Here is a 12510-nt window from a genome sequence, read left to right as displayed (position 1 = left end):
TGTTATTGTATAAATAGTCACAGATAACTAGAGAACCAACCCACTCAGATTCTCAGGTCTCACTTAGTAGATTCCACTTTCCTCTGAGACGAGACTTGAGTTAGGCAGAATAATCTGTAGTTGACAATTAATAGTACCACAGAAATGTTTAAAGTTAAGTTGTGTTTGTTATTTATGTTTTATCTTAAGCTTAACAATTGGCAGGGAATTTGAAGGTTTATCATGATACTAGGTATGAGACAAAGGGATTTCAATGTAGCAACTGAATGCATCTGTAAATGTTGAAATTATATCCTTGGGTTGACATGGGTGATTCTGATTGTACCTTGAATTCTTTGCTTCTAATAAAGAAATATTTCAACTAAATTGAAGTGTTCTAGCTAAGCATGCAGCACAGAATTGCATAGGCAAAACAATTTGTGCCTCTAGGCATAACAAGCATTTGTCAAAAGACACAGAGTATTCCATGTACAAAATACTAACTAAAAAATCCCCCAAATTGTAGAAATCTTTTAAATAGTCACTTTAAGAATTTTTTTTTTTTTTTTTTTTTGGTCAAAGGTGGCCTGGTTTGATTTAGTGGGTTATAGTTTATATTTCTGCCTACTTTATTCTTTCCCCCACTTTTTTCCCCTTGCCAGATGTACCCTTTCCAAGGTGCAGATTGCTTATTCTGAGACTTTTCCTGTCTAATTATGATATTGGCACAGCCTAATTTGAGTCCTGTGGTGTGTGCTATGCTCCGGTATGGAGTGTTACTTAGTTCCTGTATCAGGGGCCTTTTTTTTTTTGTTTTGTTTGCAGCGTCTGCTGCGTGTGCAGTCTTACCCCTTTAAGGAGCGTGGAGTCCTTTTCACTGCCGGGTGATCACGTGGTGTTGCGGCTCCGTTTTTAATGTCGGACCCGTCTTGCTGCCTCTGTCTTCCCTTGCTCGGCAAGGTTCTTTATGCCGGTTATCTGCTTTTTTCTTTATTAAGGTACCCGGTCAGCTGTTATGTGTGTTTGGTTGTGCTCCTTTGATGTCCGGTACTTCTATAGCTGTAGCCGTCTTTTCCAGGGGCTGCTCTCTGCTGTTCACTTCTTTTTTTTTTTGTTCCCCACAGCTGATGCTTGCTTGCCGTGTGCTGTGTGGCTCAGATGTTAATGTTTATAAGTGCCGTTGCTTGCTATATTGGTTGGGTTTGTGGTGTTAGGGCATAGGAGCTGTTAATTCACACAGCCATCTTCCAGACCGGCTAAGCCCCGCCTCGTCACTTTAAGAATTTTTAACACCATATACGCTTAACGTTATCAAAAAATTCTTTAACCAATCAGCCCCCCTACACCTCAGACAGGCTGAAGTGCCTTACTGTAACACTTATACACAATTTGGCTGCCAGAAGTCTCTAAAACGATCTATAGTAGATCGACACTGAAGAGACTGAAATTCAATGACGCCGCTCCGCTTCATGAATATCCGACAGCAGAGAGAGGAAACTACGCAGCAAGTAAAAGGCGCGCGTTTCCCTCTGCCTACAACCCTGGATTTAAATTTACACAAACGCTCAAGCAGCCTGTCAGTTAGCCTGTTCTATCTAAGCAAGCAAAGAAAACCAACTGCCAAATTTTAAGTTTATACATAAATTCCTGTATAAAACATAAGCCCCACACACATACTAATAAAGTATTTAAACAAAATTAGCCCAAAGAGGAAAAACGTCCCAATAAAGGGAAGATTAACCCCTAGTCTCAACATACATAATGTGCCTGCCCACTGCCAAAGAAAATCCTGTATAAAGGATTTTAAAAATGTCCCCATCTACTGCATATGAAATATTCTTCTACTCTACTGAAGAAATTGACGTGGACTTGGCTAAACCCATTGACAGAGGCAAAGAGAATGATTGGGGATTATTGATAGGGGAGTGACACTTACCAACTTTGCTGTGGTGCTCTTTGCCTCCTACTGCTGGCCAGGAGTCATATTCCCACTAGTAATTGAATGATGTCATGGACTCTCCATATCTTAGGAAAGAAATAATAATAATTCCTAATAACATTGTTTAGATCAGTTAAAGGGATTTAAAAGTCAAAATTAAAAAGTCGATGAATGCATTTCGATTTTAGATAGCAGAATTTTCTCAATATACTTCCATTAGTGGCATATGCGCATATGCTGTGAGGGTCCACAAACCAGTATTCAAACACCACACCTTCTCAGCATTGGCTTGATTCAATACACACCACTGCCAGCACTCTAAGCTTGAATACTGGTGCACAGGCCCACATAGTATATGTGCGTATGTTGACGAAAAACAGGCAATATGATGTTAGTGGTTATTGTGTTACTCTTAACCAAAATGAATATATGGACAGTCTAACACACTTAACTGGAGTGTGAATGTTAAATTATAAATAATGAGGCATACAAATATAGTGTCAACATTTTGTATTTAAATAAAATTATTACAATATTGCTATTTCAAGTATTAAATATAAAAGCACAGCTTGATTTGATCCTAAAATGTATGACATAACATTTTCATTTCCTCAGTCTCTGGAACAAAAGGCTTTGCTTTACACTACAGAGGATGTTACAAATTGTTTTGTTCCACTGTCCTGTTTTTATTTTCTTCTATAGGTCACAGGAGAACAAAAAAATCTTGAGATTGCAACAGTTTTTGGTTCCTTCTGGTATATTGTATAGTAGCGCTACCACCATTTTTCAAAGTAGATCTGCTCTCTTGGTACATGGAGTGCTTCAAGTTGCTTGCACATGGATTCTATCATTGGAGGTGGTCCACAAATGTAACAAAGATGATTACTGGACACTGATTTTGCTAGATCATGTTCGGAGATTCTTCCCTCTAAGAAATAGTATAATGACAATGTTTAAACACTGCAATTAGAAACAGATTTATTTCCACCTTTTAAAAACACTAAAAACAAAATTTATGCTTACCTGATAAATTTCTTTCTTTTGCGATGAACCGAGTCCACGGATTCATCCTAACTTGTGGGATATTGTCCTTCCTGACAGGACGTAGTAAAGAGAGCACCACAGCAGAGCTGTCTATATAGCTCCCCCTTTAACTCCACCCCCAGTCATTCGACCGAAGGCCAAGGAAGAAAAGGAGAAACTATAAGGTGCAGAGGTGACTGAAGTTTACATAAAAAAATACTATCTGTCTTGAATAGACAGGGCGGGCCGTGGACTCGGTACATCGCAAAAGAAAGACATTTATCAGGTAAGCATAAATTTAGTTTTCTTTTGCATGATGTACCGAGTCCACGGATTCATCCTAACTTGTGGGATACCAATACCAAAGCTTTAGGACACGAATGAAGGGAGGGACAAGACAGGAACCTAAACGGAAGGCACCACTGCTTGCAAAACCTTTCTCCCACAAATAGCTTCCGAAGAAGCAAAAGTACAAGTGGGACACATTCTAAGAGGGGGTTCCACAATGGCTTCTAAACAAATTGAACAATGAGTTTCCTCAGTGTCAGACATGTTTAACAGACTAGTAATAAAGCAAGCAAGCTTGGAAAACACTTTATTTAATGAAAAAAACACAATTTGCAAAAACAGTACTGTGCCTTTAAGAGAAAAAAAGGCATACACAAACTGCAAAACAGGTTAAAATTTTTCTGAAATTTTAACAGTGTACCCACTAAGCTTTAGAAGGATTGCACCACAAGTTAATAAGCAATAAACCCCTAAATGAAAAAAACGGATTGAAATATGTCTAAAACCGGTTAAAAACCCCTAAAGCACCTTGCCACATCTCTGCTGTGGCTCTACCTGCCCTTAGGAAGCGATAATATGGGGTTTAAAGCTTCAATTAGTTCCTCAGAAGACTCTCAGGACCTCAGGAGAAGTTGCTTGCTGCTTGTAAATGTAAGCCCCGCCCACCTCACTCGATGTTGCTGGGGCCTACACAAAACTAACAAAGCCTGCCTGAAAGCCATGTGGGTTATAAACAACCCCAAAGAACCCTCAAGCAAATGTCCCATAAAACAGAAAATGTTACTCCCAGACACAAAAACGTTTGTCCCAAATTCACATAACAAACTGAGTGCCCACAAAAAATTAACCCTTTATGCAAGCTAGTAAAAACCTCTGATAACACTAGGATTACTGCTTACCCTTCCCCTAATGGGGACACTGTCAGCCTTTCTGAGTTAACACAGAAAATGCAGAAAATATGACTGAACAAACCTCATTGCTGAATAGCAAGAAACAGTTCCTCACACTGAAGTTTTCCTGTACTCCTCAGCTTCTGTGGGCCTGCCTGAGAGTAAATAGTACAACACCGGTACCATTTACAAATAACAAACACTTGATTGAAGATAAAATAAGAAAACTAACAGTTTAACACCTCTTCTCTTTACTCTTCCTGCTTAGAGCCAGCAAAGAGAATGACTGGGGGGTGGAGTTAAGGGGAGAGCTATATAGACAGCTCTGCTGTGGTGCTCTCTTTGCTACTTCCTGTCAGGAAGGACAATATACTACAAGTTAGGATGAATCCGTGGACTTGGTACATCATGCAAAAGAAAAATATTTCTCTATATCAACAGTTTGTTAAATGCAGGAAGTAGAAAATAAAAAGCATAACAACAATTACTAAATATTAAAAATGTATTTTGTACTTACTATTAAATCCATTACTTTGCATTCTGGGTGGCAAGTTCTCTTGTTCTCAAGTTTTACAATTTTGCCAAGAATTTGAAGAAAATGGAAAACAAGAGAAAAAGCATGGCCAATGTGCACCAAACCAGGAAGGGTGGTTCTAAACATTGATTTAAAGGGACATGAAACGAAAATGTTCTTCCATGATTAAGATAGAGCATACCATTTTGAACAACTTACTTCTATTATCTACATTGCTTCATTCTCTTGGTATCCTTTGTTGAAGTAGCAGTAATGCACAACTGGGAGCTAGCTGAAAACCAATAACAAGAGGCATATATGTGCAGCCATTAATCAGCAGCTTCTGAAAATACCTAGGTATACTTATCAACGAAGGATACAAAAAGAACAAAACAAATTAGACAATAGAAATAAATTGGAAAGTTGTTTATATTGCATGCTCTATCTGAATCATGAAAGAGAAAAATCAGGTTTCATGGCCCTTCAATGGCAAGTACAAAAAAAATTCCCTCAAAATTAATTACCATTGGGTTAGCACCAATCAATATGAATAATCAGTAGGGAGGGTACAGTCAGATGACAAACATGATTACAAATGTTAGCTTGCTTGAAAATTGAAATCACACAATCGTCAATGCGATCACATGATTTCAAGGCCGGGATCGGATCATGGGGGACTGCCTATGACGCTAGGAACTCCCCCAGTGGGATTTCCCATTGATTAAAAGGAGGCAAAAAAATGTAGGAGGTTCCATGCTGTTCTAAGTGCGTTAGAGCCCTGCACTGTTAGGACGGATGGAGGGGCTTAAAGGAATAGAAAAGTCAAAATTAAACTTGCATGATTCTGATAGAACATGTAATTTTAGGAACATTTTAATTTCACTTATATTTTCAAATGTGCTTCATTTTCTTAGTATTTCTTGTTGAAAACTAATACACACATATCCTACACTAGTGGGAGCTGGCTGCTGATTGGTGCCTGAACACATTTGTCTCTTGTGATTGGCTAACTAGATGTGTTCAGCCAGCTGCCAGTAGTGCAAAGCTACTCCTTCAGCAAAGAATAACAAGATAATGAAGCAAATCTGATAATAGAAGTAAATTGAAAAGTTGTTTAAAATTGTCTGTTTTATCAAATCATGAAAGAAAATTTTGGAGTTTCCTGTCCTTTTAAGAAACCCTTAAAACCAGATTAAGATTCCAATGGAGGAGTAACTGGTCGAATCACCAGCTTGATTCTTATCAATGCCTGTACGTCATTCATTTTGGCAATTTTCTCATGATATAATACAGATGAAGGCCGAAATCTGACCCTAAAGTGTACTGGTTAATAAGCCTTTCTCCAAACCATCCTGTAGAAATGAATGCAATCTAGGAATTCAAAAAGAATCCAGGATGTTTTGGTGGTAACCTTGCCTTCCATAGAGACCAAACTCCCTGCAAATGGAGACCCCCACACTTCTACCCAACCCCTTAGTCTGGTGTCTGTGGTAATCACAATCAAGACTGGCCAAAGAAATGAGGCCCCCTGGATAAGAGATTGGTGAGTTTGCCACTAATTCAAAAACTGTCTCATCTTGTGATCTAATAAGATCTTCTGAAACAGGTCCTTGTAGTCCCATTCCATTGATAAAGCATTGGCAGTTGCAGAGGCCAAAAATGAAATCTGGCTAAGGGAACTGCCTCTGAAACAGTCACCATGACCTCCACAACATTAATACATTGAGCAACAAAAAGAAGGGGATTTTTCTGAAGTTGAGCACCCCCTGTTGCAGTTTTTGTTGATCTGTTAGAGACAATGCATAGTAACTGAGTCAATGGTCAACCCTAGGAAGGACACATGAGTCTAAGGTATTAAGTAGCTCTTTGGCACAATGATCTGCACATATCTTGACCCCTGAGGGGAACAGCCATACAATAGGTAATAAAGGCACAATGTAAAACGGAGTAACCCATAAAAAGTAAACAGTGAAGTAATGAGGCATATGCACCCAAAACAATTGTAATTAACTATATATATATATATATATATATATATATATATATATATATATATATATAATCCAAGTTCAATTTATTCAATATCGAATAAAAATGCTGCACTCACTGGTCTGAATATCATAGTCGTTTATTTCCAGTTCACATCAATGTATTGCAACACAATTTACCCCCAAACGTTTCGGTACCGGCCTGGTACCTTTCTCAATGGGTAGATTCAGTATCTCCAAAAAAACAGAGGTGAGTGCAGCGTTTTTATTCGATATTGAATAAATTGAACTTGGATTGTATGTGTTACGCAGCACCCCCCTGGCAGTTGCTTATATAGTCTTATGGAGTGCACCTGGAATTGGATTGGTATATATATAATATATATATATATATATATATATATATATATAAACGTTTTGGTAAGCTCCAATATGCCCAGAATGGAGAGCTTCTCCAAACACATCTAAGATGGCTACTAAACCTCAGAAGCAGAATCCCCCCCCCCCCCCAAAAAAAAAACCAAGAAGGCGGCTAAAAAACATCACAAAAAGTTTACACCTATCACACGAGTGCTACCGGTGAACAGTTTGCGTTGGGCAATAACTCATGTTTAAAGCAAAAAGCTGCATTAGGATCTCTGGTAACACCTGAAAATGTTAAAGCCAGTCGTGCTAAATTTAAAGAGACAGTAACCTCATTTTAATAGCCGGTGGGCCATGAAGATGTAATGTGCTCACCTGTCTGCACCTTCATCTAGTGTGCTTACCTCAGATGCAGATGGCTGCTTCTAGTAAATGGAACATCTGAGATAGTGCAAGCAAGGTGCCAAGGATCTTATAAAGAGAAGCACATTGTAGATCAGGGAATTGCCAGATAAATCAGCATTTCACTTGGGAGGACTGTGATATCTCTAGACTGGGATAAGATTCCCACTGCCTAGCTCAAACTCCTCTCTCTGTCCTTTATAAGATCTGAGTGGGAAATTGGGTCTCCGCTCCGTTAGAGAGCCCCTATAGACAATGTTTACAAAAGCACTTCAGAATTCACCTCACTACATATCGGATGCAAAAATTTGACATTTTATAAAAGAAATTATTAAAACTTTCATTTAAATAAAACTATAAAATTGTCTGCAATGTCCCATTGAGCAACATTTTACATTAAAGGGACACTGAACCCAATTTTTCTTCTTTTATGATTCGGATAAGCATGCAATTTTAAGCAACTTTCTAATTTACTCCTATTATCAATCGCCTAGATTTAGAGTTTTTTCGGTAAAGACCCGTGGTGCTAACGCTCCTATTTTTTCCAGCGCACCCTTAAGACAACGATGGTATTTAGAGTTGTCTGAATGGCTGCGTTAGCCTCAGAAAAGGGAGCGTTGAGCATAATTTAGCTCCACTTCAACCCTCAATACCAGCGCTGCTTACGGTAGCGATAAGCTGGAAAAACGTGCTCATGCACGATATCCCCATAGGAAACAATGGGGCTGAGCTGGCTGAAAAAAAACCAAACACCTGCAAAAAAGCAGCATTCAGCTCCTAACACAGCCCCATTGTTTCTTATGGGGAAACACTTTCTAAGTCTGCACCTAACACCCTAACATGAACCCCGAGTCTAAACACCCCTAACCTTACACTTATTAACCCCTAATCTGCCACCCCCGCTATCGTTGACACCTGCATTTTATTATTAGCCCCTAATCTGCCGCTCCGGACACCGCCGCAACCTACATTATCGCTATGAACCCCTAATCTACTGCCCCTAACATCGCCGCCACCTATATTATATTTATTACCCGCTAATCTGCCCCCCGCAAATGTCGCCGCTTATTAACCCCTAATCTGCCGACCACACCTCGCCGCCACTATAATAAATGTATTAACCCCTAAATCACCGCACTCCCGCCTCGCAAACACTATAATAAATTGTATAAACCCCTAATCTGCCCTCCCTAACATCGCCGCCATCTACCTACAATTATAAACCCCTAATCTCCCGCCCCCAACGTCGCCGCTACTATAATAAAGTTATTAACCCCTAAACCTAAGTCTAACCCTAACCGTAACACCCCCCTAAGTTAAATATAATTTAAATTAATCTAAATAAATTTACTATAATTAAATAAATTATTCCTATTTAAAACTAAATACTTACCTATAAAATAAACCCTAATATAGCTACAATATAACTAATAGTTACATTGTAGCTATTTCAGGATTTATATTTATTTTACAGGCAACTTTCTATTTATTTTAACTAGGTACAATAGCTATTAAATGGTTAATAACTATTTAATAGCTACCTAGTTAAAATAATTACAAAATTACATGTAAAATAAATCCTAACCTAAGTTACAAATACACCTAACACTACACTATAAATAAATTAATTAAATAAATTACCTACAATTAGCTAAACTAAAATACAATTAAATAAACTAAACTATAATACAAAAACAAACTCTAAATTACAGAAAATAAAAAAAAATTACAAGAAGTTTAAACTAAATACACCTAATCTAAGCCCCCTAATAAAATAAAAAAGCCCCCCAAAATAATAAAATGCCCTACCCTATTCTAAATTACAAAGTAATCAGCTCTTTTACCAGCCCTTAAAAGGGCTTTTTGCGGGGCATTGCCCCAAAGTAATCAGCTCTTTTACCTGTAAAAAAATACAACCCCCCAACATTAAAGCCCACCACCCACATACCCCTACTCTAACCCAGTGTTTTTCAACCAGTGTGCCGTGGCACACTAGTGTGCCGTGAGAGATCCTCAGGTGTGCCGCGGCAGACTGACAACAGTGCGGGGGTGTCCCTCTTTCAATTTTTAAATATTGGTAGGTATGTGACAGGCTCATCAGGTATCATTTACAACCATGACATTGACATTCATTCACAGACAATCATTATGATTGTTTGTAAATGAATGTCAATATGTCATGTATAGTTTGTAGGAGGCATGGCATGACAGCACAGTACAGTGTGTATATATACAAAATTGTACAAAATCACACATTGCAGCCTAATACAGGATATATATATATATATATATATATATATATATATATATATATATACATACAGGTATACCTCGCTTTACAGCGCTTTACTTTACATCGCTTCGCTAATACAGCGCTTTGTGGAGCTGAAGTTCAACATCCAAGGATTTAGAAATAGTGCTGTAATCATCGTCAGATTGCGAGAAAAGTGACTGGCACCATTTTTTTATGCACAGTTCACTCTGTTTACATCATTACAGTGCAATCTGTACTATAGTCACTATTTTACAGGTACAGTTTCTATTGAATACTGTTCTGTGCTAGTGTTAAACTAAACTTAGAGCTATTGCACCCCTAATATAAGTTAGTTCAAACATGTTTTCAAGTCTTTCAACACACTGGCAAGTGAAAAGAAAGCTAAAACTGCCTTGTTTCACTTTAAGGCGGTTTTCACTTTACAGCGGTGCTCCGGTCCCTAACCCGCTGTATGAGCGGGGTATACCTGTATATATATATATACAGTATATATGTATATATATATATATATATATATATATATATATATATATATATATACATATACTGTATATATATCCTGTATTTGGCTACAATGTGTGATTTTGTAAAATTTTGGGATGGTGGTGTGCCGCAGGATTTTTTTAATGTAAAAAAGTGTGCCAAAAAAAAGGTTGCAAATCACTGCTCTAACCCACCCAAACCCCCCTTAAATAAACCTAACACTAACCCCCTGAAGATCTCCCTACCTTGAGTCGTCTTCACACAGCCGAGCCGAATTCTTCATCCAAGCAGAGCAAGAAGAGGTCCTCCATCCGATAGAAGTCTTCATCCAAGCGGGGCAAGAAGAGGTCCTCCATCCGGTAGAAGTATTCATCCAAGTGGTGTCTTCTATCTTCATCCATCCGGAGCGGAGTCATCTTCCATCCAGCCGACGCGGAGCCATCCTCTTCAACCGACGGACTAACGATGAATGACGGTTCCTTTAAAGGACGTCATCCAGGATGGCGTCCCTCAAATTCCGATTGGCTGATAGGATTCTATCAGCCAATCGGAATTAAGGTAGGAAAAATCTGATCGGCTGATTCAATCAGCCAATCAGATTGAAGTTAAATCCGATTGGCTGATCCATTCTGATTGGATCAGCCAATTGGATTGAACTTCAATCTGATTGGCTGATTGAATCAGCCAACCAGATTTTTCCTACCTTTATTCCGATTGGCTGATAGAATCCTATCAGCCAATCGGAATTTGAGGGACGCCATCTTGGATGACGTCCCTTAAAGGAACCGTCATTCGTTGTTAGTCCGTTGGTTGAAGAGGATGGCTCCGCGTCGGCTGGATGGAAGATGGCTCCGCTCCGGATGAAGATAGAAGATGCCGCTTGGATGAATACTTCTACCGGATGGAGGACCTCTTCTTGCCCCGCTTGGATGAAGACTTCTACCGGATGGAGGACCTCTTCTTGCTCCGCTTGGATGAAGAATTCGGCTCGGCTGTGTGAAGACGACTCAAGGTAGAGAGATCTTCAGGGGGTTAGTGTTAGGTTTATTTAAGGGGGGTTTGGGTGGGTTAGAGTAGGGGTGCGTGGGTGGTGGGTTTTAATGTTGGGGGGGTTGTATTTTTTTTACAGGTAAAAGAGCTGATTACTTTGGGGCAATGCCCCGCAAAAAGCCCTTTTAAGGGCTGGTAAAAGAGCTGATTACTTTGTAATTTAGAATAGGGTAGGGCATTTAATTATTTTGGGGGGCTTTTTTATTTTATTAGGGGGCTTAGATTAGGTGTAATTAGTTTAAACTTCTTGTAATTTTTTTTTATTTTCTGTAATTTAGTGGGGTTTTTTTGTATTATAGTTTAGTTTATTTAATTGTATTTTAGTTTAGCTAATTGTAGGTAATTTATTTAATTAATTTATTGATAGTGTAGTGTTAGGTGTATTTGTAACTTAGGTTAGGATTTATTTTACAGGTAATTTTGTAATTATTTTAACTAGGTAGCTATTAGTTATTAACTATTTAATAGCTATTGCACCTAGTTAAAATAAATACAAAGTTGCCTGTAAAATAAATATAAATCCTAAAATAGCTACAATGTAACTATTAGTTATATTGTAGCTATATTAGGGTTTATTTTATAGGTAAGTATTTAGTTTTAAATAGGATTAATTTATTTAATTATAGTAAAATTATTTCTTTAAATTTAATTTATATTTAAGTTAAGGGGGTGTTAGGGTTAGACTTAGCTTTAGGGGTTAATAACTTTATTATAGTAGCGGTGGGGCCGGCAGATTATGGGTTAATATTTGTGGGTAGGTGGCGGCGATGTTAGGGAAGGCAGATTAGGGGTTAATAATAACAGAATTTATGTTTACCTGATAAATTACTTTCTCCAACGGTGTGTCCGGTCCACGGCGTCATCCTTACTTGTGGGATATTCTCTTCCCCAACAGGAAATGGCAAAGAGCCCAGCAAAGCTGGTCATATGATCCCTCCTAGGCTCCGCCTACCCCAGTCATTCGACCGACGTTAAGGAGGAATATTTGCATAGGAGAAACCATATGATACCGTGGTGACTGTAGTTAAAGAAAATAAAATATCAGACCTGATTAAAAAACCAGGGCGGGCCGTGGACCGGACACACCGTTGGAGAAAGTAATTTATCAGGTAAACATAAATTCTGTTTTCTCCAACATAGGTGTGTCCGGTCCACGGCGTCATCCTTACTTGTGGGAACCAATACCAAAGCTTTAGGACACGGATGAAGGGAGGGAGCAAATCAGGTCACCTAAATGGAAGGCACCACGGCTTGCAAAACCTTTCTCCCAAAAATAGCCTCAGAAGAAGCAAAAGTATCAAACTTGTAAAATTTGG

The 12510-nt window shown here is 38.5% G+C and overlaps 1 protein-coding gene across 2 annotated transcripts in view; it reads right to left on the bottom strand.

The window, feature by feature from the left end:
* Window positions 1-2413: 2413 nt before the first annotated feature.
* The window catches only part of OXNAD1 (oxidoreductase NAD binding domain containing 1), a 251075-nt gene continuing 240978 nt past the window's right edge, over window positions 2414-12510 (bottom strand). For both annotated transcript variants that reach the window (XM_053714207.1, XM_053714208.1), the window contains exon 9: window positions 2414-2846. In XM_053714207.1, the coding sequence (XP_053570182.1) occupies window positions 2692-2846 (155 nt within the window). In that variant the 3' untranslated portion in view covers window positions 2414-2691. The remainder of the gene's footprint in view (window positions 2847-12510) is intronic.

The sequence above is a fragment of the Bombina bombina genome, chromosome 5, assembly GCF_027579735.1.
Source record: "Bombina bombina isolate aBomBom1 chromosome 5, aBomBom1.pri, whole genome shotgun sequence".
Classification (NCBI taxonomy): domain Eukaryota; kingdom Metazoa; phylum Chordata; class Amphibia; order Anura; family Bombinatoridae; genus Bombina; species Bombina bombina.
The sequence above is the reverse complement of the archived record's forward strand: the minus strand, read 5'-3'. Positions and strand labels throughout refer to the sequence as shown.